This window comes from Sinocyclocheilus rhinocerous, unplaced genomic scaffold (genome assembly GCF_001515625.1).
Source record: "Sinocyclocheilus rhinocerous isolate Xijiao unplaced genomic scaffold, SAMN03320098_v1.1 scaffold600, whole genome shotgun sequence".
Classification (NCBI taxonomy): domain Eukaryota; kingdom Metazoa; phylum Chordata; class Actinopteri; order Cypriniformes; family Cyprinidae; genus Sinocyclocheilus; species Sinocyclocheilus rhinocerous.
Window position 1 is genome coordinate 155,212 of NW_015653464.1, and position 25,588 is coordinate 180,799.

A 25,588-nucleotide genomic window follows, 5' to 3' on the forward strand; every position below is an offset into this window, starting at 1 on the left:
AAAGTATAACAATAATAATTTGCACGGTTTGATGCGATATGAGCTAATCGATCATTAGATTTAATCACCATTGGTAGCACGATTTATTGTAATGCTTTTTTTCCTCAGTTGGTCAGAACAAATGTGGCAGACTTGTTACTTACTTGTTCAGATGACAATATCCGGTGAAAATTCTTATTTGGGTAATATATTCCAAGATGTAGGCGAGAATGTTATTCCTAAATAATATTACAGTATCCACACTGGTGCGGTGACTGACAGCCACACATTCACCTCAAAACATTAGATTCATCCACGCTGGAGTTGCACAACCCACGCAATGAAAATAATTCCGCAAGTAACTGCAATTGCAGGTTTCAAACAGAGATGGCAACAAAGAGGCAAAACTTACAGACTGCAGCTTTAAAAAAAAGTAGCAGTAAAATAGTTATTTTAAAAGAATAATTTTGAAATAGCTTTCCATACACATCTTGTTATAGGCCTCTAACCTTTTTGAAAATAAAATTCAAATTGTTGCTCTCCTGATCCTGTGGCCCTTTAGAAGGGTTCATACCTTTCACCCTATTAGCTACAGCAAGCAGTGATCTGGACACAACTTTGTAACAAAAGAAATCACATGGTCACATTATATGTCTGTATTAATCTTAATAATATGGTTTTAAAGAGTATTTATTTAGCTGTGCAGACCCAGCGCACTCCTGCTCACCCTTAACCAATTCTTGGTTTCATTACCTTATCTTGTTCAATGCTTGAACTTTTTATTGATTGATTGATTGATTTTTTTTTTTACACCATGTTACTTTTTGAAGTAAATAAGTAGTGGTTGTTTAGCCAACCTCCTAAAACTACGCATTTGACCCCAAAATGTTCACAAGCAGGAATCATCAGTAACATATAAATAGCTAATTTTAGTTTACCTCAACTGCCATTGTAGCCTTAATATGATAGATGTTGTTGTTATGGTCGTACAGCTGTGCCATCTGTTTTCAGACAGATGTCTCTTTGTCCCCTCTTCTGTCATAGTAATAGGGCCCATGTTACACAACATGCGTTCTCTTTCTCAAGTATTTAACGTTCTAAAAATGACTGTTTAACTGGATACTCGCCAAGACGGGCATTTTGACATAATTTTGTATGTATTTGAACGTTTTAGCGCAGTTAGCCACTCATTTTGGTATTTGTGGCTCACAAGCTGTTTGAGACTGAGTGCGGCTTGTGTGCGCTCCACTAATATTGATCAGTTCTGGTGCGCGCGCTTTTGGTGTAAGCGAGAAACCTGCGGGAATGACTAAAATAATGCTCAATACAAGCATTTAACCGGAGCGAATGAGACGTGTGTGAGAGAGAAGGGGTCGTCGGAGAGAAGAGAGCATGCGCCGCTGACGTTATTGCCTGGGTAACAAAACGGATCGCCACGGAATCGGAAAGAAGTGAGACTGATCGACCGATCCGGGCCGATCATGAGGAAAATCGGCCGATTCCGATCCCTGGCCGATCGATCGGTGCATCTCTATTTATTTGTCAATCTCATTGTGTGCTTACACATTTAGTTCTTCATTGATCTTTATTCACCCAATTGATTTGATTTGTGCGCCTCAATCTGAGCTGATTTTTAGCTGTCCAAAGCGGGATCCCACAGCAGTATAAAACTCTCTCTTGTATCTCTCTCTGTGGATTCGGTAAGGCGTGCGTCACCTTTCACCCCACTCCATTATCATCTGGCTCTGTCAGCTTCTGTGGGTGTGTGGAAGCTTTCCTGCACCCTCAGCACAACTCCTTGTATCTTTGCACGTGTACATCCGTACTGTCTTTTGCAATCACAAGTAGCATTCTGCAGTAACTTATGGACTGGAGGCATCATTGCTTCAGCAGCGGTTAAGTAGTTGAGTATTTTTTCCCCTTAAACAAGTTTGCAGATTTGTCAACTTATTAAAATAACTTCAGAGATATATGGACTCAATTTTAAATTCTAGTCCAGGTTGGTTAGCTTCATACCTTAGAGGTTGATCAGTGTTTTTTCCAGTGCTCATAACAGCTTTTGGAAGACCGTATTTAAAATTTTTTTCCATGGGTGGTGTATTGGTATTGAATTATTATTAATACAGGATGTTAAACAAAAGGCACACATGAAGCTTCGACATTACTGAAACAGGAGAGGACTTTATTTTTTCTGTGTTTACTTCCTGTTTCAAAAATAAATAGGTTAGCACTGTAAAGAAAATTGTGTATGCCAAACCTCTATAAATGGGCTCTATAAATGTAACCCTTACATTGTGCTTATTGACTTCCATTTATGGTCGCAGAAATGCATACAGTACCTTGAAACCGTGAAAATTGGAAATAATGTGGACTTAGAAATTTAGAAATCGTGAAGTAGAAATCCTAAATTAGGTTTTTACAGTATGTGGCTTGTTTCAACAGGAAATTCATGTACATTGTTGAGCTCTTGCCACAATGTATGGAGCACTTATGCTGGATCTAATGATAGGTCTTTGTTCTTCAGAGGCAGTAAACTAGTGAAATGCGCTATTTTCAGTTGATTGACAGTGTGCTTCAGGAAGTTTACTGCAGTTCCCTTTGATGACACAGCATTCATTCAGAAAAGCCACAAAAGTTCTCACAGCTTATATGATTAGCTTAGCCTTTGTCTCACACATCACAGGAGATCTTGTCTCTTAATCTCATGAAACCATCAACAGGAAGTAACTGTGCCTTACTGCCAAGTATGATGCAAGGAAGCTGTCTAAAGTGCAGATATCAAAAACAAATATGAACTGTTACACAATCCAAAGTAAATGGTCTTCAGAACAAGCTGCTATGCAGTTCAGTACTTTAATTGAAAGTTAACTTCATCTCTTTTGTGAACTGTACGTCTTGTGTTAAACACCTGTTCTGTCAGTTCCTGTCTTCATAATTTTGATTAAGGATGCGGACAGTGCTGATATGCAGATAATAATGTTTGTGTTATGGCCAACAACTGATAAATGGTAAAAATTCAAAAAAATAAAAAATGAAACGAACTAAAACCAGTTAAATTCTACAAATGAATTTAGGACCAACAACATTATTTTTAAATGAGAAGTTAATTTTGAGCTTTAAAATGATTCAACCATACACTGTATAAAAAAAAAAAGAAAAGAAAAAAAATATGGATGATGCATCTCTACTTCCTTCCACTATAGAAAAGTGAAACCAAAAGTCTCGGCATGGCCGCTTTCATCTTGCAAAAATTACGTTATTTTGAGTCCGAGCCTGTGCAGTAGTGATTCATTTGGAGCCCAAGTCTCAAAGTCCCACCCAAACTCAGACCCAATCGCAAGCTCACAATCATGATGCCACACCCCATTTTTATAGCATCAAATAATTCACTAAAAGCAAAATGATCAGAAAAACAAACACGTGAACATATTCAAGCGTGGCAATAACTCCCAAAAATGATGGAAACCATCTTTGTGAAAAATTTATTTTTTTTGTGAAATTTGATTATTTAGTTTGGCTCATGTCCCATTCATTTACATGGAGAGGGCGGGGTTTATGACTTTATGACAGCTGCAAGATGGCGATCAAAATGTTTTGGCTTCACTTTTCAGGTCATGTGTGGCACTCTTGGATTTAACATTAAACAGTGTTATCAAATTATTAACCTTTTTATTTTTTTAACAAAATGAGCATTTGATAAGGGCTAAAGGGTTCTTAGTCCCAACATAATTGAGTTTATCTTTCAACTGACTGGGTGGTCTGAAATGGAGTTGACCCCTATTCTGCAAATTACTACATAAGAACCCAGTGTATAGAAATTTCTTTCAGCTTTTGTACACTGTAATTTGTCTTAAGCTGGGCTCACACTGCGATTATTTTTTATTTTTTTTTAAATGGTCCTTTACGATTGTTGCTTGTCAGACTGTACGAACATGATGATCATGTTACACTGTGGGATCTCAGTTGTCATTAATGTCAGACTGTACGACAGTCAAGACGCATTAAAACGAGTGCGTGCAAAAAAAACTTGTCCGGAGTTTTACATTATCAACCCACACACGCTCAGTGACCGCGAGCTGCATTACACGCAAGACTGAAATGTTGGCTATCATGAAAAGTATATGAACGGTGGCAATAGCGGCGTATTTAAGAAGAATAGTGTAAGCACCACTACACACCCACATGAAAACAGCGGCGCAACCGGTGTTTATCATAGCAAAGGCATATCATGAATTGTATGCGCAGAGGCCAGGAGCTCCGAAATTTATAGCGGATAGAAGAAATCTTTAACATTAATTTTGATCATGGCTTGTCTTGAAAAACAGAGACAGTTTGATGTTTGTCGTAGGAGAAGTCACACTGCAGGACTGTGCGCCAAATATTCTGACACTGCCAGAATTTCATCGGAGGTAGGATTAAGAATCTTTTAGGATTTTCTAAATTTGTCTCAGACGATCAAATCGTGGCCAAAATTGCACAGTGTGAGCTGGGCTTAAGTTGTATTGTTCTTTCCTGTAAAGTACTACACACAGAGATTCATCCTCCCATTTGAACTAATTCCAGAAAGTATCATTTGCTGAGCAGTCTTTGCTGGATTTTTTAAGATTAAGTTACCTCTAGGTCAATTTTGTTGAGCGTACCAGGAGAGCAACTCAAGAAATACCAAACTCCCACAGGACCATTTTACAGACTGCTCAAAGGCAAAAAAGGAAAATGCTGAGTGTAAATGCTACGTTATAGATACTTAGGTTCTGACACTGCTTTCATATACAGTAATCTGTTCATCCGAGGTCTTATTTTGATCTCTTGTTTGTTCCTTCTGTTAATGCTCATGCTAATAGTACAAAGACTGCTCATGATGTTATTAGTCTTCTGTTAATTCCTGTTTAGGTTAGTGGCTCAACCCAAAAGCTTAGCAGGTGCTGCAGATCCATGTTCTGTGTTTTCTTGTTAAGGTCTTATCTGAGGAAGTCTATTGATGTGTGATGTTGTCACCTTAGTAACAGATATTAAGTGCAGATTCCATTCAGCAGAGATCTTGAAGACGAGAAAAGCCAGGCGCCACATGCCAGCAATGATGTCGTCATACATCTGGTGTCAGTCTCAACAGGCGTGCTCCAACAGGTTTTACACAGGGTTTCTGTTTGGACAGATATACCGAAACCAAATGGTTCTCTCATTGACAATAAATTGTGTTTGTAGTAGGTTTGGAAGAGGGAACCCATGAGTCAGATATTACCTAGGGAGAGGAGAAGGGTGTGTTCTTCAAAAAGATGGACGTGGCAGTACTTTAGGCTGTGATGAAGACATGGTAGGATATATTTCAAGGTAGGTTCAGACCAGAAGTCGCAGTTTGATATCTCAGAGTTAAATCCTTGTCTGCACATACACAAAAAATACTTTAGACACACTGTGACGAAGTGACTTCTTCATTTTTGCATTTCCAATGAAGCCACCCTTTTGCAAACTTTGAAGGAACTCTGTTTAGTATGTGTTGTTCTTTTCTTTTGCACATGAAGAGATTTGCTCACGGCTTGTCTCGTTTACAAGCGTGCACACATGTGTGACTTGGCAGCTGATCTGAGGAGACTGCATTAGTGGTCGGCCGTAGCAGCTGGTTCTGAAGTGGGACGTGCGATTCTTCAGACCGCCTCCCAAACCCCCTTTTCTCAGTTTGTTTTCCGGAGAAGGCAGCTGTCCAGGGACAATGAGATCCTTGTTTAGCATTTAAAAGCCAGCGGACCGACCATATTATTGTGTAAATGGACGCAACGTTAATTTTACAGCATAAAGCCGAGTGTTTGGTCATTGTCTTCTTGGGTGTCTCTTTTTATCATGTTAGTGATTGATGGTTGTGTTCAATTACAAGAACATAGCGGTCTCTAGTAAAGAATACTGTAAAACTAGTAAAGGCCTCAGAAGACATATGGTCTCAGTTGGCGTTGTTTATCCTTCACAGTTAGGGTTGGCTAATATAGCGAAAATAAAGTAATATCTGAATAATTTTATGCATTTTCTCTGAAATGGCTTTGACGGATGATTTTTTTCCAGATAACCCATAATCTACCCAAAGAGCCATTGTAGTCAAGTTGATTCTAAAGGCCTGGACACACCAAGCCGACTTCAAAGAACTAGCAACGACGAAAGCCGACGGTGTTGTCGCTTTGCATTCTGCGCCTGCGTGAGAGGAATTAGCTGTCTATATCAGCTGCTATCTGTAATATATATTCGTCATTCAAAAGGAGAAACCGAAACAAGGATATACAGTATGAGATATCCGCAGATATACGAAACGTGAACAAAGCAGCGCTTGCTTACAATTTTGAATATCAGTTATGTTATTAACTTTCTTCATTTTAAGCAGCTCATGTTGTTATGAAATTATTCGCATATTGGAATGCTTCGGTAAGATCAGGTAACATGAGAACAGCCTTCTGTCTATACTGCCTTCATTTTCTTGTTCGTTTTCATCACTTTCGCTTTAATTCTCATGCACTGACTCATTCGCTAAACTGAACATCCAATCAGAGTTCTCGCTCTCGCCGATGGCTCCGACGCCAGTTCAACATGCTGAAACCGCCGCCAACATGAGCCTGATGAGAGCCGATGTGTGGAACACCAAACTAGCCCAACAGACGCTCGCCGACGGCCCGACATTGTCCAACGGTTTGGTGTGTTGCGGCCTTAAAATGTTCAATGTAAGAACTAAAACTAAACGAAAGAGTAATTAATCATTTTCATTTCAATATAACAATACAAAGTAGTAATAATATTTACGTTGCTATATTTTTACTAAAACATTTATATTTTATACCACATCACATGGCAACATCCAAGAACATTTTTGAGTGATAAAATGAATCATTGATTCACTGGCAGTTTGAACTTATAAATTCCTAATATGTTTTTGCCACTCAAAAACATTTTAGAGGAAATCTGATGCAAAATTCCCATCTTTAAGAAATGTAGTAGGTCAATAAAAATGCATTAAAGTCTTTGGGAATTTATATTGTATATTCAGTATATCAATACCGTTAGTATATAGCTGTAGTTTCAGCTTTACTCCAGCAATGTGCACTTTTAACCAAAGTTTAAGCCACCTGCTTAGGATCAAAGCCTTTTCAGGTGAAATCTTCGTTTAGGGGCCCCTCACCACTTTCCTATACATATAGAGTTGGGGGATGGGAGCTAGGGCTGTGCGATTTGGGGGAAAATATCAAATTGCGATTTTTTTTTTTGACAGATATTGCGATTTGATTTGCGATTTTAAATTTGCAAAGTCAAGCTTTAGCTCAATATTGTCAATAATGTGCAGCACAGTATGGGTATAGGCCTGTCACGATAACAACTTTTTGTTGTGCGATATATTGCCCCAGAAATAATTGCGATAAGTGATATTATTGTCATTTTAATGACCATTTTATGCCACTGAATATATAATCATAATGTAACAGCATAATAATGCAAGAAGGCCTACACACTTCCAAATGACAACAAACTTTTAATTTTTAAGAATATTTAGATCATGGAAATTAAGTATCAAAATATTATATACCTTAAAAAAACCTGAATAAACAGTAAATGAACATTTTCTAACAAAAAGTGCAAAGTAACAAGTACAAAAAAATAAAAATGCACAAAGAACTTCTCAAGGCTGGCAGTCATGCATATGCTCTGGAACAGAGTAATATCGCGTCCACATCGCAGGCTTTGCGATTAGGAAATCGCAACGTCTCAAATCGCGATTTCGATTAATCGCACAGCCCTAATGGGAGCTGAGAAGAAAAAGGGAAAGGGGGAGCCATAAGCAGCTCCAGGGTGTGGCTGACTAAGCTGTACGTATACAGTATGTACTTCATATTAATTACATTTATATTTACATTTAGTCATTTAGCAGACGCTTTTATCCAAAGCGACTTACAAATGAGGACAATAAAAGCAGTCAAAACTAACAAAAGAGCAACAATATATAAGTGCAAATGACAAGTCTCGGTTAGCCTAACGCAGTACACGTAGCAAGGTGTATATATATCTATATATATATTATACACACACACACAAACAAAGAAAAACAAGTAGATAGAATAGAAAAAATAGAAAGCTAGTGTTTGTTTTTTGTTTTTTTAAAATAAAGAATACAAAATAAAAAAAGATAAATATAGATAAAGTAGAATTAAAATAGAATAGAAAGTGTTAGAGTTAGAGGGTCAAATAAAGGTATAACAGATGTGTTTTTCAAGCTTGAAATTGTAGCTTTTTCGAGATCTATGCAAGTGATAGAATAGCAAGATTTAAATGGTGTTGGTATAGGTCATGTGATGCAACAGTACTGTGTACTCTTGCCAGAGACAGTGTGTTGATGACTAGATAACCTTCATTTCCAGGCAGTTGTATGTAAAATCTTACTAACCCTAAACTTACGAATGGTAGTGAACATCTCCAGTTTTGTTTTTCATGGAAAAAGAAAATAATACAGGATTAGAATGACATGAGGGTCAGTAAATGATGACACAATGTTCTTTTTTGTAAGAACTATCCGTTTAAACAATAAGTTGCCTTGGTAAAAATGTGGCCAAAGCACGTCCAGTTCAGGTTTGGGGTCTGCAATAAGTGTGTAGTGTGGGTTTGATCCCAGCAGAGCTGTTTATCGTCGGAGATGACACTAATGTATGCCATGCATGAATGGCTGGTGATGGAATAGAATTGGAAGAGAGTTGAATGCACTGAGAGCAAGTTACTACGCCAGGGAGATGTCATTAAATTTTCTGGGAAGATAAAGTCTTTGTGCAAGTCCAGGTTTTCAGTAATGTTGAATGTCATGTACATAAGATGAAATAGCTCCTACTGCTGCCTAGAGATAAAAAGTGACGTCAGGAAATGATCTGACTTTGATCATAGATTTCTGGTTAAAGAGAAGCGAGATGTTTTTTCTCATCATTGATGTTTTAGTCTAATCACAGAATGTGTTTCCCAAATGACAATAAACTGTGAGTGCTTCAGGGCTCCATAGAGGAATGAAATCATAGAGAAACATCTGTTGCGTTTAGAAAACTAATTATTGCATAGATTGGCCTGTCGAAAGTCAATAACATTCAGCTTACAGCAGTGTGCCATGCCTCAGTATAGAGAAGCAGGTTATTGATTTACATTTTTGCTAACCTCACATCAGATTTTTGGCTTGTTCTGTAACTGGTCGTAGTTCTTGACTCTGTGAAATCCAAGTTGTGGGAGAAGTGGCACTTCAGTTATTGTCTACTTGGTCTGAGTGGCTACACGGGAAGCATTTGGAAGTGCTTGACACTTGAGAACTTGTATGTTGTCTGTTTAGCCTTTGTTATCTCTGTACACACCATAACTCTTAACATTTGGCATGGGGTCATAGGAACATCCTCATGTTTAGTCGAGATGTCTCTTCTCATTGGCCTAATTCTGTTGGGTATATGAAGAGCCATGTTAAAATGGAGGGTAGGCCGTTTTGTCTCACTGAGATGGAGCAGTTGATAAAATCTGCATTTCCAGCTAAGATTTTCTGCAGCAACCCAAATTATGGGCCAGTACATTCCACTCATTTTCTCTTTCTCTCTCACTTCCCCCACCCACAATTCCCTGAATGACTTAAAAACCTTGGTACTCATTTTGAGATCTCTGCAATTTTCTTTTGTAAAATGAAAAAAGAATGTGTAGGAGGTTTAATATGTTTTTTCTCTTATGAAACACTGGACAGTCATAAAAAGATGAATGGAAAAACAAGGAATAGATGCTTTTTTTAACAGTGATGAGATTGTACCTTTCACTTACAGGTGCATCTCAATAAATTAGAATGTCGTGGAAAAGTTCATTTATTTCAGTAATTCAACTCAAATTGTGAAACTCGTGTATTAAATAAATTCAATGCACACAGACTGAAGTAGTTTAAGTCTTTGGTTCTTTTAATTGTGATGATTTTGGCTCACATTTAACAAAAACCCACCAACTCACTATCTCAACAAATTAGAATACTCCATAAGACCAATAAAAAAAAACATTTTTAATGAATTGTTGGCCTTCTGGAAAGTATGTTAATTTACTGTACATGTACTCAATACTTGGCAGGGGCTCCTTTTGCTTTAATTACTGCCCCAATTCGGCGTGGCATGGAGGTGATCAGTTTGTGGCACTACTGAGGTGGTATGGAAGCCCAGGTTTCTTTGACAGTGGCCTTCAGCTCATCTGCATTTTTTGGTCTCTTGTTCCTCATTTTCCTCTTGACAATACCCCATAGATTCTCTATGGGGTTCAGGTCTGGTGAGTTTGCTGGCCAGTCAAGCACACCAAACACCATGGTCATTTAACCAACTTTTGGTGCTTTTGGCAGTGTGAGCAGGTGCCAAATCCTGCTGGAAAATGAAATCAGCATCTTCAAAAAGCTGGTCAGCAGAAGTAAACCCATTTCATTACACCAAATACCCTAAATTCCCAAATATATATTTAATATATGGTTCTTAAATCAATTCTATATAATCACTTATTGTGACAACTTTTATTGTTTTTATTTAGAATTACAATTGAAATGTTGGTCTGTCTTCACAATACACATTGCCTATGGCTGCCTGCATTGACCTATTGCATTAATCTCGTTACATTCTGGACTGTGTTGTAATTTTGCAACATTAAGCATCGCAGATGTCATTGTTTCCATTGCAAACAGTGCTCTAAATTTAATCAGTTATATCATTCATCATTTCACCACGCTAACGGAGATCCTCAGTTTTTGTGCCAGATAAATGCTGCGCTAATTGCAAAAATAAATGATATCACCTGACTCATCTGATAGTTATGTATTTCTAAAGATACCGCCTGCTTACATAGCTTCAGTGTAGTTAGCTGCTTTTTATTAGTAGCTTTTAAAAGCTGTCTGCTTTTTCAGTAGCTTGACTGGAGTTTAGCAACTATTTGAGTTGCTTTTAGCTTTACACATAAAAAGTAGCGTCCCCCAAAGTTTACTGATGGTAAGAACATTTTATGATGTTTACCTGCAGTACAGGTCTCGATTTGCACATCTTATGTTGGAGGTACAGCAGTAACACACTTTATCGGTGTGTTATTAAAGAGCAGAGTCTGCATTCCACTTACCTGATAATTTCCATTCTGACATTTTTCTCTCTTATCTGCTCAGTGCTGATTTATACACACACACACACACACACACACACACACACGCCTGCATGCAAACACACACTGCTACACACTTCAGCAGGGACAAAAAGGTGATTGCTACTGTTTAGTTTATCATGCCTTGAAGCAATATTTACTTATGCTTGAGAGAAATTCAGATTGAGTTGCCAATCAAAGCTACACTTTTCATGCTTAAAGCCTTCCATATTTTTCATTCCTTTGCACATTGACTTTCTCAAATGTATAAACAACGCTAGCATACAAAGTGACCCTATTACTGATAACAATATTTAATAATAACAGATGGTATAACAATTGTATTAAAGTTTTAGGTCATATCTGTGAAATGTTTTCAACATCAAGTATTTAGTTTATTCTGAAAGAGAAAGGAACGTGTGATAGGGCATAATAACAGCCAATTAGATGGTAGCATGTTCCTGTAGCTCAAACAGTAGAGCATGGTGGTATCAACAGTAAGGTTATGGGTTCGTAGTCTCGCGTAGCCAGACCTTCAGACTGACGGCAGAAGGTCTGGGAACCTTGGCTGCTTTGAATGGCCAAGGCCCGCCCAAGAGGCCATATGACTGACAGGTAAAACAACCAATCACGTTTCGTCTTGCGCCGCGTCATGTTTAGGGGCATGGAAATGTCGCCACAATAACAGACCGGTGTGTAAAACTCTCTGACATATTTTAAAGATTCTATGGCGCCACGGCATCTTTGTTTCCAGGTGGAACGTTAAAGAACGTGACACACGTCTCCCGGAAATCCTGTATAATTCAACCAATCCGATGACGACTTCGAAAATCCTGATGTGTTTCCAGCTAAGTATGCCGTATGCATCAGACGTTCAGCCAGCGGTCCGTGGGCATGATGTCTGAGGCTGAGACTAATGGGTTAGATTCCCAGAGAACAAGTAGAATTCGTACCTTGCATACAACATAAGTAGCTTTGGTTAAAGTGTCTGCTAGTGATTTTAAGTTGATTATACAGTTAAGTTAAGCTAGATTTCAGACCAATGAGATTTCACTGTGGGTGGGAACCAATGAGGTTTTTCCTCATGTTTCACTCAAGCACATTTCAGCCAATGAGGTTTGTTCTTGCACATGTTTGATGTCCTCCATGTATAGGCATCATTGATCAATGTTTATATGTTAGTAAAAGCTTAAATTAAATCTTATATCTTTGATTAAACTGCATCCTTCATGGATTACTTTTACTATGTCTTTATGAACTTTTTAAAATTTGAACATTTTGGAGGAATGGGCTTTCAATGGAGGTACAAAAATCTTTAAGTTTTCATAAATATTTTCCTTTTTTCATAGATGGACAAAAGTCACATTTGTTTCCAGGCGGAACGTTAAAGAACGTGACACACGTCTCCCGGAAATCCTGTATAATTCAACCAATCCGATGACGACTTCGAAACTCCTGATGTGTTTCCAGCTAAGTATGCCGTATGCATCAGACGTTCAGCCAGTGGTCCGTGGGCATGATGTCTGAGGCTGAGACTAATGGGTTAGATTCCCAGAGAACAAGTAGAATTTGTACCTTGCATACAACATAAGTAGCTTTGGTTAAAGTGTCTGCTAGTGATTTTAAGTTGATTATACAGTTAAGTTAAGCTAGATTTCAGACCAATGAGATTTCACTGTGGGTGGGAACCAATGAGGTTTTTCCTCATGTTTCACTCAAGCACATTTCAGCCAATGAGGTTTGTTCTTGCACATGTTTGATGTCCTCCATGTATAGGCATCATTGATCAATGTTTATATGTTAGTAAAAGCTTAAATTAAATCTTATATCTTTGATTAAACTGCATCCTTCATGGATTACTTTTACTATGTCTTTATGAACTTTTTAAAATTTGAACATTTTGGAGGAATGGGCTTTCAATGGAGGTACAAAAATCTTTAAGTTTTCATAAATATTTTCCTTTTTTCATAGATGGACAAAAGTCACATGAGGGTGAGCAATTGATTGCAGAATTTTGGGGTTAACTAACAAACTTTGGTTAAATTAACAGTAGTAGTCGCTTTAGACTTTTAGAACCAAATAGGGAATAAGAGACTTACAAACACTGTAATAATATTCCCCCCTTTAGCTCTGATTGTGGGTTCTGCTGTTTTGCTTTGTGTTCTTTATGGTGATTTTGGCTCATGTAGGTAGTGGAGTGTCCTGGACCTCTTCCCTGAACCGCTGCAGTTTCCTGTCTCATTCTTATGTGTCTTTGTCTTTTCTCACGTGTTGATATGTGACCATTGGATGACCCTGGTTGCTGAGACAGCCAATTTGAATTGTGTAGTGTGTAGTGCGTGTGGGTTTTATGTAAGAAGAAAGAAAGAGCAACGAAAGAGACAGAAATATTACAGTTCAAGAATAATCTGCCGGTGTCTGGACAGACAGGGTGGCTAGAGGTTTGAATACTGTGCGTGTGGTTCATACAGATACTTGTCACACACACTGTGGAGCATGGCAGGAGTGAGCTGGTACAGATCAAAGTTTTGTGTGCATTTGTATGTGTTTGTCCTGTATCCCACTGGTTCTCTGTGTGCCATTGCCCTGCAGTTAGACACCGGCTGTCTGTTAAACATCAACCAAAAATCTCACATCAGACCGGGGCCATAAAGGGGCCTTCAACACATACAGTGCTCGGTAGCAACAAAGCAGAGGAAGTCATTGATTTTCAATGATGGTGGCAGAGTGTCTTGTGATCATGAGCAAGTTGAGAAAAGTTTAACTATGCAACTGAGCAGTGTTGTTCCTGTAGCTCAAACAGGTCATGGGTTCGAATCCCAGTGAATTCATGAACTAATGTACCTTAAGGGCTGCATCCAAATATGTATACTTCTCTACTATATAGTAGGTGAACAATGTGTGAAGTGAGTAGAATTCACAGTATTCATAAAACATTCGCTGACTTACTGTATTTTGAAGTGCACATCTTATGGACACTTTACTATGCCATTAGGCCACGGGAGAGGATTTAAGAGTGGCAGTGAAGTGATGCAACTGACACATAACAACATGACAAAAGTAACATGTCCCAATTACATTCATACTATATGTAACATGCTTTTTTTTATGGCCGCAAATTAAGTACTTAATCAAAAGAAATACTTATACAGAGGTTGTATGATTTTGTGTCGGAGCACATGTTCACCTAGGTCCTAGGAGCTGTTTGAGCAGGACAACTCTTGCTTTCTGACTACTTTTTTCTTTCTTTTTTTTTCTCAACTCTTGGTCTGTTTGCAAATGCAACAAATGGCTGGATGTCTTTGGCTGCTGTGTTACATTTTATTTTTTCAGTTTTATGATGGACAGTTTTTTTGCCTGATAGGGGTGAGACACAATAAAAAACATAAGATTAATACTTAATCAAGGAAAGCTAAATAACTTAAAGATTTACTTTCGTTGACTGCCCAAATAACATTAAAAAATCAATTTTGAAAATAAGACTGTATATAACTATCATTATAAAAATACAATCAACCTTCTCTATGCTCTTAACGAAAACAGAGAGAAAAAAAGCTTTAAAGGTCCCATGACATGCTGCTTTTTGGATGCTTTTATATAGGCCTAAGTGGTCCCTAGTACTGTATCTGAAGTCTCTTTCCCGAAATTCAGCCTTGGTGCAGAATTTCAGCCACTACGAGCCCAGCCAGTCAATGAGCTTTCCTTAGGACGTGCCATTTCTGTGTCTGTAGCTTTAAATGCTAATGAGGAGGAGAGAGGCGGGGCAACTGCCATGCTTCGCTCATTTGCAAGCCATGATGTCTCTCGAGGAAAAAAAAAATATTGCACTCGCCTGGCACTGTAGTAGCTCATTTTCTCATGGGCGGGCCAAATTCTCTGGGCGGGCAAAGCAGAGAAAGGGGAGGTAACCTTTCCCCGTATGACGACATAAAGGGAAGATTCCAGATTGGGCCATCTGAGCTTTCATTTTCTCAAAGGCAAAGCAGGATACCCAGGGCTCGGTTTACACCTATCGCCATTTCTAGCCACTGAGGGACCATAGGCAGGCTAGGGGAACTTATATTAATGTTAAAAAACCTCATAAAGTGAAATTTTCATGCCATGGGACCTTTAAACAAAATGGCAAGTCTCCTACGTTTTACCACATCTTGCACTCTGTTTGAACAAAATTAACCGATTGAAACACAAAGAAACTCAGGAATCTTTTGGTCTGAAAGTCACATGCTTGAAGTCACAACAGCTCTCTTCTGTCAAGTGGAAGAGGTGTTTTAAAGGCACTAACGTCCAAAAACCACTGAAAGGCAGTGCCATGATTGGCAAAATCAACAGCCATCTGAAAACTCAATGAGATGACAAAGAAAGAACATACAAATACAGAGTTACTGAAATACAACAACATGACATTTTGATTACTTGGGAAACTAGATCTAGGAATGCAAGAACCAGTATAGCCCACAAATCTAGCTGTGTGAATGAGACTGGTAGTAAAATTTATCACCCTGAGAGTGAGATTTGGGTCATCTGGCAAACAGGTGGAGAACTCAAACACATAAGTGTGCTCAGTACACAGACCCTGTTATAATGCTGAATTCGCCTACAGTAATTCACAGACACAAAGACACGCATGATCATGAATTCACCTACATGCCATATGCAGACACTGTCTTCCACTCTCTGCCCGATCGGAGTTTATTTATAGAGCAGGATTAAACATTAGCTGCAGTGGAGTGATGCAGACATGCCAGCGCCCTCAGTGAGAGATGCTGAGCTCTGATTGGCTCAGTGGTAGTGAAGTCATGAGTGATGACAAAGGCCAACAGACTACTGCTGAATTCACTGAAAACATGTCAATTGAAGGAGTTATGTAAGGGGTAATGTACAGTCAGCCGCTCATTATCACCAAATAAACTGACACAGGGTGATCAGGACCCTTAATGTGAAGCATAGAGTCTTGTGTCATCCTGAAGGGGCTTGTTTAGTATATAAGAGTTCATTTAAAAACTAGCACATTATGGTTTGCGGTGAAGTGTTCTTCTGAGGTTTGTACCACACTCTCAAGTCTTATATTAAATGCTAAGTATTTTGTGTGTGTGTAGTTAATTGTCACCAGTCCTTTATCAAACAACAGTCGTTCCCACACATCAGCAGTGTGTATGAGTGAAAGAACGAGATTTCTACCTGCGCTAAGGCATGTCATGCTGACCCTCCTCTCTCTGTAATTGGGGTTAAAGACTGACTGCCTGTGGGCCGTTGAAATTAAAACTGCAGATTTATCCTCTGCACACTGCATCCTTTTCTTATTTTAAATTTTAAACCAAAAATTTCACCAAAAAAAAACAATTCTGTCATTAATTACTCACCCTCATGTCGTTCCAAACCCATAAGACCTTCGTTCATATTCAGAACACAAATTAAAATACTAGCTCACTGATGTCACATGGACTATTTTAACGATGTTCTTACTACCTTTCTGGGCCTTGAAGTTGCCCAGTTGCGTTGCTGTCTATGCAGAGTCAGAAAGCCCTTGGATTTCATCAAAAATATCTTAATTTGTGTTCTGACGATGAACGAAGGTCTTGCGGGTTTGGAAAGACATGAGGGTGAGTAATTAATGACAGAATTTTCATTTTTGGGTGAACTATCCCTTTAAATATCACACCTTTACTCATGCAAGGAAGGAAATTAGCATCTCTGTCTGGCTTTTTAAAAACACTTTAATTGGCTTTTTCAGGTTGTTTTGATTATAATATAAAAGTACCTCTGACTCTTTGATAAGGCAGTCTACTCTTATGACCAACAAAACAAAGCCTCTTCACATTTACAACAGTGTTTTGCCCATCAGATGTTTGTGAGTTCACTGTGAAACCAGTGCAGCAGGGGTTTCTTCAAAACACTTGAAGATATTGTGGTGTGCTGGATATATAGTGATCAAACAGACTGCTTGATAACGTATTTGAACACAGAGTGAGAACACAGTGTCATTGGTCACAGAGCACTGAGAGAACAGGTCAAGACACAGGTCACGATGCTCAAAGCAAAGCATAAATATATATAATCCACAATTCCTCACAGACATTACACTCTTGCCTGTGACTGCTGTGTGTTTGTAATCAGGTATGTGTGCACGTGAATTAATCTCTGGGTGTGTTTTCACTCATGTTCACTCTCGATAGGGCCTTCCTCTCTCTCTCTGTGTGTTAATTAGTTTCACTTCTCTAGCGCACTGAACATCACATACCTCTGAGGTAACATCTAAACATGCCTCACCACAGCCAGGAGTGATAAAGAGTTTACGTCAATGGAAAACAGGAGAGGAGAAGTGACTGAACGGATCACTTTACAGTCACTGATGTTTAACCCATCGGTGGTACCATCTGTCACCAGAAGGGGTATATGAAGAGATATTGATGTATTTCAACAACTGTACATGAAAGCGCAGAATATGTTGATTTCATGTGAACATCAATATATGGACTGTTTTATTTACATGTAGTCATTTATTGTGTTTATTTTAAAGCATGTTATTTTAAGTTAATCACATTGTTGCATTTCCAGCCTTAAACGTGGCATAAAATGAAACAAAGCAAAAACCTCGATCTTGGCTTATCATGTCATTTCAGTCCACAATTATGTTTCGTTATTTTATTTTTATTTTTTTACAAATTTCTGTTGGGTTTAATTGACCAACTGAAAAAGTTTTTCATTGGTTACAGTCTTGACCAAGACTAAAGTGCATATATTCATAGATTTTGTGATTTAAAAGACATTCAGTTGGTAAAATTCACATATACATTTGCTTAGCTGGGACGATTTTGCCAGTACATGCCATATACCAGTCAAAAGATTGGAATAATTAATGATTTTTAAAATGTTTTTTAATGAAATCGTATGCTCACCACTGCCTTTAAACTAAAATACTGTACAATTTAGAATAACTGATTTATATTTTAAAATGGCATTTATTCCAGTGATGCCAAGCTGAATTTTCAGCATCGTCACTCCAGTGTCACATGATCTTTCAGAAATCATTCTCATATACTTATTCTTAGTTCTTAGTACAATCTCGATGCTTTTTGGTAACTGCAAGAAATTGAAATCATCTGTTTGACAGGAGTAACAAGTACTGGTGTGTCAAAGCGCTGACTGGATTGGTCATAGTTATGCATAGTGAATCTAGTTTCCTCTGTATTCAAACAGAGCAATGGGTATTTGAGGTGGTTTCTTGTCTTGAATAAAGGAAAACCCCATGAACCAGTTTGACGAGATGTTTGTCCTGAGATCACGTTTGACTTTAGCAAACACTTCACGTCAGAACGTTGAATGGATAACATGTAAATTGTTTCACATTGTAATGAAGATCGTCATACTTCAAGATCTTTAATTCTACGTTAGACATTCCAGCAGATCTTCATTTCCACTTGCGCTGGCATTCGCTCATGGCCATTTTATGGTGTTATTTTTGGAGTGTGTGAATTTCACCCTTGACACACTCTCTGCGTGCGTGTGTGTATTCGTGCAGATGAGTGGGTGAGTCTTTAGCAAGTGGGCCACAACATCTCTCAGGCTCAGAGACGTCTCAGTTGCCATGGAGATGGTGAGAAAGGGTCTGGGTATCGGCAGTGATTTCCTGGTTCGACTCGAAGTACAAGCTATCCTTTATATGTATTCATTTGGGAATATTTCAGTTAAGTTAAATTTCATGTCAGTATGAAATTAACTACATGATTACACAACTGCAACACAATTGGGATTCATTTTATTTTCACTTTCAAGCATATCGAAATAATTTGGGCCATTACAGGTTATCGCTATACACAGAAACTCAAAGATTCTTCTTTATACCACTTTTAAAAAATTACAAAATAAAATAACCTGTCGACCTGTCAATCAATATTGACTTAAATCACATCATGGAAGTAAAATGGTTTATTTTTATGTTGACTTGATTAAGTGTATTTAATTTAGGGTTATGACGCACACTGTTCAAAAGTTTGGGGTCATTAAGTTTTTTGGGGGTTTTTCTCCAAAGAAATTTATACTTTTATACATCTAGCATGCATTAGTTTAAAATGGACAATAAAGGCATTTATATAATGTTACAAAATGTCAATGTCAATTTTATTTATATAGCACTATTAAACACAACCATGGGTTGACCAATGTGCTGCACAATAAAAACATTTCAATAAGACAATACAAAATAATTACTAAAAGAAACAGTACAATAGAAAGTTCTCATTGATAAAACGCCAAATCAAAAAGGTAGGTTTTCAACATGGATTTAAAAACATAGTGAAGGTGCTGATCTAATACAGAGGGGCAGAGCATTCCACAATCTAGGGGCAGCAACTGAGAAAGCGCGGTCACCCCTGCATTTAAGTTTCGACTTTGGGATGCATAATAATCTCTGGTTGGACGACCGGAGAGACAAGAGGGGCCAATGTTCAGTCAATAAATCAGATAAATAAGCAGGGGCCAAACCATTTAATGATTTAAACACTAAGAGAAGAATTTTAAATTAACTCGATAGCGCACAGGCAACCAGTGCAGAGAACGTAAAACTGGTGTAATATGATCCCGTTTTTTGGTACTCGTTAAAAGCCTTGCAGCTGCATTTTGAACTATCTGCAAGCGGGATAGGACTGACTGACCAATCCCAAAAATACAGCGAGTTGCAGTAGTCTAATCTAGATGTAATAAAAGTATGAATTACTTTTTCAAAATTTTTACTAGACAAAATAGGTTTTACTTTCTCTAGAAGTCGAAGCTGAAAAAAGCAGGACTTGACCACCGTATTTATCTGTTTGTCAAATTTTAAACCATCATCAAAAATAACACCCAGTTTTTTTGCCCAAGGCTTAACAAAAGATTTCTACTTCAATTAAATGCTGTTCCTGTTCTTTTGAACTTTATTCATTTATATTAATATATAGCAGCAGATCTAGGCAGGTGGTGCTGGGGAGGCGGTGGGCTAAGATGAAGACATGCATATCGTGCAGACAAAACATTTATTGAATATGTGCTGGTTATATAGGAATCCAGTAATGAGTATTATCCGATTGGCTGGGAACATTGAAGTGAATGAACCAACAAGAGCGCAAGTAGATTTTCATGGCTGAACTATATATATATATATATATATATATATATATACTAATGAGACGAGCTGACATTCACAGTATTTAGGTCTTTGTTCTTTGTGCATGGGCCGGCAGTCAGGATTTACTGACTCAGCTAAAGCTGCAGATTGAGAGGCATGCTACAAATAATGATTAATGAGAATCTGCTGAAAAAAGCCATTGATTTAAAAATCAGTCTTGGGATTTTAAAACTCGATATCAGAACGTTCAAACGAAGATCACAGTTAATCGGAAAATCAATATTTTTGCCCAGCCCTAGCGGCATATCAATGTGGTTGGTATTGGCTGTCAGAGTCTCAAGTGGTGAGGGAGAAAATGTGGCGTGAGCTGCACACTAGACCTGATTCTGTTCTTTAAAAACACACTGCTGCAACACAATCAGCCACTAACTGCAGATTTGGGAAACAGTTGATCCGGAGGCATGATTTGAGACTCGTTGGAGAATCTGTTGTGTGGGGCTTCTGTGGGTGTGAGTGGGTTGAAGAGGCACAAGACAATTGGAGGCTATGCGGTTAACCTTTAACAGAGCTAACAGGGACTTTGAACTGGAACTCAAAGAAGCTGATCCAAGTAGTCACAAATACTGGACCAGATCCCTCAATCACATACATACATCACTCTACGCACATGATTTGATTTTGTCCTGGGGACCTAAATTTAATCGTGGTATGAGTCATTTTATATAATTTTTTTATAATGGGAATTAAATATTTTTTATATAGCAGAATCGGTTGACGCATTTTTACCATTGCATAGTATATTCAGCCAAGTCCTTGTAGCTCAAGTTGTATTGTAAGAGGTAATGTGTATAGTAAATATTTTTATGACTTCTTTAAATCTGTCCCTATAATTTTCTAGATGAAGATAAACTAAAGGCATTATGCTTTGGCCCACTGCACTAATTTCTTGGGTTTATTACCCCTCACAGCTCTGAAAGAAAGAATAGTCACTCTGAAAACCTCTCCACATCATGCTGAGGATTATTTTTCACGTGATATGTTTGCATTGTAAGCAATATAATCACTTTCATCCTAAGTCACCTGCTGAAGTAATCCTCCCAAGTTCCAAATATGCACTTTCTTTTATGCCGCTTTGGTGAGAACACATATGCCAAGAAAAGCAATGTTAAATGCATATAAGCTCAAGGTAGATTTTCTTTCCAGTTTTTTCCCAGTTTGGTCCTAATTTACAGAACAGTCCTGTTAGCCATTTAGATAAGCTGCCTTGTTTTTTCAATTAAAGGAATGGTTCACACAGATGACTTTCATTCTTCTGTGGAATACAAAAGGAGATCTTGAAGAATACCTTGATCACTCTCTATAACATAATAAAAGTGAATGAGGATTGGTGAAGTTTGGTGAATGATTCATTCATGAATTGAACTGATGCAGTTCAAATGAGTGATCCAATCACAGCTTATTAGAAGGGAAAATATAGAGTAGTACAGAACTTGTTCACCAGCAGGTGTATGTTTTCGATGCTTTCACTGTGCTGATACGGTACGTTTCACTGTCTATTCAAATGTAATACAAGTAATTCAGTGCCAAGGTCATGGGTTCAATTCCCAGGGAATGCATGAACTCATAAATATCAAGTATACTTTGCAATATGCTTTGGATAAAAGTATCTGCCAAATGCATAAAACAAACGTTTATATATATAACAAATCTATAAATTCTTAGACAATCCTTGACATTCAAAAATTCAAGAGCTCTTAATGGAACCGAATGTTATCAAAATCATTCAGATTTAATGTGTTTTTTTTATAATTGGAGAAAATGGTTCATAATTCTCAACATTAGTACTTCGGTTGCAAGGCGTAAAGCACAGGAACTTGTTACTGCTGAGACCTTGTTGTGTTTTCCGATTGCCTTTTTGTACTGTATCATCAGTCAGTCTCTAACCCCCAACTCTCTTTTTATCTGTCTGCAGGAGATAAAGATGGCAGTAAAGTGACCACAGTGGTGGCGACCCCTGGACAGGGACCTGACCGGCCGCAGGAGGTCAGCTACACCGACACCAAGGTCATCGGGAACGGCTCTTTTGGCGTGGTCTATCAGGCCAAGCTCTGTGACTCAGGAGAAATGGTGGCCATTAAGAAGGTCCTTCAGGACAAGCGATTTAAGGTAAGACTGAGACATTCTTCCCTTCTCGGTCTCTTGACTGAATATAATGCTTTAGAGCTCAAAGCTTTTCTTAAGAAATCAAAATGCTTTTGTCTCGGTTCCTATATCCTTATTATTATTTTTTTGTACGTCTGTTCTTTGATCAGTTCCCTTATTTCTGTTCTTCAGTGTTACTGCTGTCCTTTTATCTTTCATCTCTGATATCTTATATTTGATCTCATTTCTTATTGTTTATCGTGTCTCTTAAATCCATTTTAGCTGAATGCCATACTGATGTGATCATACAGGTGTAATAAGTATAATACTGTTTCCTAACCAGATACAATGCAACAAGTTTCAGCAACAAGCAGTTTGCCCATCCACTCTGAACATGAAACTGCTGCTTGACAAAACACAATAACAGTCATTCAGAAGATATCCAATGTTCAATAGAATAGTCACTCTGAAAACCTCTCCACATCATGCTGAGGATTATTTTTCACGTGATATGTTTGCATTGTAAGCAATATAATCACTTTCATCCTAAGTCACCTGCTGAAGTAATCCTCCCAAGTTCCAAATATGCACTTTCTTTTATGCCGCTTTGGTGAGAACACATATGCCAAGAAAAGCAATGTTAAATGCATATAAGCTCAAGGTAGATTTTCTTTCCAGTTTTTTCCCAGTTTGGTCCTAATTTACAGAACAGTCCTGTTAGCCATTTAGATAAGCTGCCTTGTTTTTTCAATTAAAGGAATGGTTCACACAGATGACTTTCATTCTTCTGTGGAATACAAAAGGAGATCTTGAAGAATACCTTGATCACTCTCTATAACATAATAAAAGTGAATGAGGATTGGTGAAGTTTGGTGAATGATTCATTCATGAATTGAACTGATGCAGTTCAAATGAGTGATCCAATCACAGCTTATTAGAAGGGAAAATATAGAGTAGTACAGAACTTGTTACCAGCAGGTGTATGTTTTCGATGCTTTCATTGTGCTGATACGGTACGTTTCACTGTCTATTCAAATGTAATACAAGTAATTCAATGCCAAGGTCATGGGTTCAATTCCCAGGGAATGCATGAACTCATAAATATCAAGTATACTTTGCAATATGCTTTGGATAAAAGTATCTGCCAAATGCATAAAACAAACGTTTATATATATAACAAATCTATAAATTCTTAGACAATCCTTGACATTCAAAAATTCAAGAGCTCTTAATGGAACCGAATGTTATCAAAATCATTCAGATTTAATGTGTTTTTTTTATAATTGGAGAAAATGGTTCATAATTCTCAACATTAGTACTTCGGTTGCAAGGCGTAAAGCACAGGAACTTGTTACTGCTGAGACCTTGTTGTGTTTTCCGATTGCCTTTTTGTACTGTATCATCAGTCAGTCTCTAACCCCCAACTCTCTTTTTATCTGTCTGCAGGAGATAAAGATGGCAGTAAAGTGACCACAGTGGTGGCGACCCCTGGACAGGGACCTGACCGGCCGCAGGAGGTCAGCTACACCGACACCAAGGTCATCGGGAACGGCTCTTTTGGCGTGGTCTATCAGGCCAAGCTCTGTGACTCAGGAGAAATGGTGGCCATTAAGAAGGTCCTTCAGGACAAGCGATTTAAGGTAAGACTGAGACATTCTTCCCTTCTCGGTCTCTTGACTGAATATAATGCTTTAGAGCTCAAAGCTTTTCTTAAGAAATCAAAATGCTTTTGTCTCGGTTCCTATATCCTTATTATTATTTTTTTGTACGTCTGTTCTTTGATCAGTTCCCTTATTTCTGTTCTTCAGTGTTACTGCTGTCCTTTTATCTTTCATCTCTGATATCTTATATTTGATCTCATTTCTTATTGTTTATCGTGTCTCTTAAATCCATTTTAGCTGAATGCCATACTGATGTGATCATACAGGTGTAATAAGTATAATACTGTTTCCTAACCAGATACAATGCAACAAGTTTCAGCAACAAGCAGTTTGCCCATCCACTCTGAACATGAAACTGCTGCTTGACAAAACACAATAACAGTCATTCAGAAGATATCCAATGTTCAATATACAGTTATGAGAAGCAGTGTTTTGAATCAAATTTCAGAGTTGGTGGGGGGAAAACTTATACCAGGCAAAATGTCCTGCAACTTGTCACACCTCCTTATGGGTTGAACCCACAACCTTGGCATTGGGCTGCACAAAAAAAAAAAAAGTAACATATGGCTATGAAATAATAATAATGATAATAATAATAATAAATGTTATTATTAATATTAATGAATAACAATTTTAAACAAAAGAAATATTACTCTTGCAATATTTCACTATAAAATATTTTTGGAATATTTAAGAGAAATAATCATTTTGATTTTATTTTACAGTACAGTGCATTTACAGTTTTTAATTACAGTACATTTACAGTTAATATCAAACCTACCATGGTATTATTAGCATCATGGTTTACTGTTTGAGCTGCTTGAATACATGTTCTTATTAATCATTTTTTCCCCCATTTTTTAGCATCTGTAGTGTAATTTAGTGTAATAAAAGTGTTTTTGTCCATTAAAGTAAAAAACTTTTTTAAGTAAAGTTAATTGTAACATAGGTATTTTACCAATTAATTTCCTGGTGATGACGTGAGAAACAACGTGAGCAGTAAACCTAGTTGTATTTGCTTGCCTGCTACTGAAATTGTTTTGGGCCCCTCTAGACCTGAAGGCCCCTAAAATTGTTCCCACTTGCCCCCATATTAGCGACAGTAGTCCTGGATCCAATGAGTGTAGACTTTGCTGTTGAATCTGGAGTAGAATTGCACTTAAGTAAGAAGGAAGGGGATTTTGTACTGACAGATGACAGGCATCATCTCTTTCGTATATTGCAGCAAAAAAGTATGATTGACAGGAGAAGGATGTGCAGCGACACATAAATGCTGTCGTGCTGAGAGTGACTGTAAGATCAGATGGTGGTGTAAATGAAGTTTAGGTCACTCATGTCAACGAGCGATTTCCGCTAGTGTGAAAAAGTTGACTTCGTCTCGTTGGGACAGTGACCAGCGTGGAAGAGACATGTCCATCAGAGAGCTGTAGTGCATCCATGTGGCGTGTGTGAGACAGAACGGGTCACATGTGAAGGACAGCGTGTGTACAGTGACCTGACAGAGATATTGACACACTGTTCTGGTGTGTGTGTGTGTTTGTGTGTGTGTGTGTGTGTGTTTTGTCTGTGAAGCTGT

The 25,588-nt window shown here is 37.9% G+C and overlaps 1 protein-coding gene across 2 annotated transcripts in view; it reads left to right on the forward strand.

The window, feature by feature from the left end:
* The window catches only part of LOC107715908 (glycogen synthase kinase 3 beta, genome duplicate a), a 56,460-nt gene that overhangs the window by 3,920 nt on the left and 26,952 nt on the right, over positions 1-25,588 (forward strand). For both annotated transcript variants that reach the window (XM_016522166.1, XM_016522167.1), the window contains exon 2: positions 22,182-22,375. In XM_016522166.1, the coding sequence (XP_016377652.1) occupies positions 22,182-22,375 (194 nt within the window). The remainder of the gene's footprint in view (positions 1-22,181; positions 22,376-25,588) is intronic.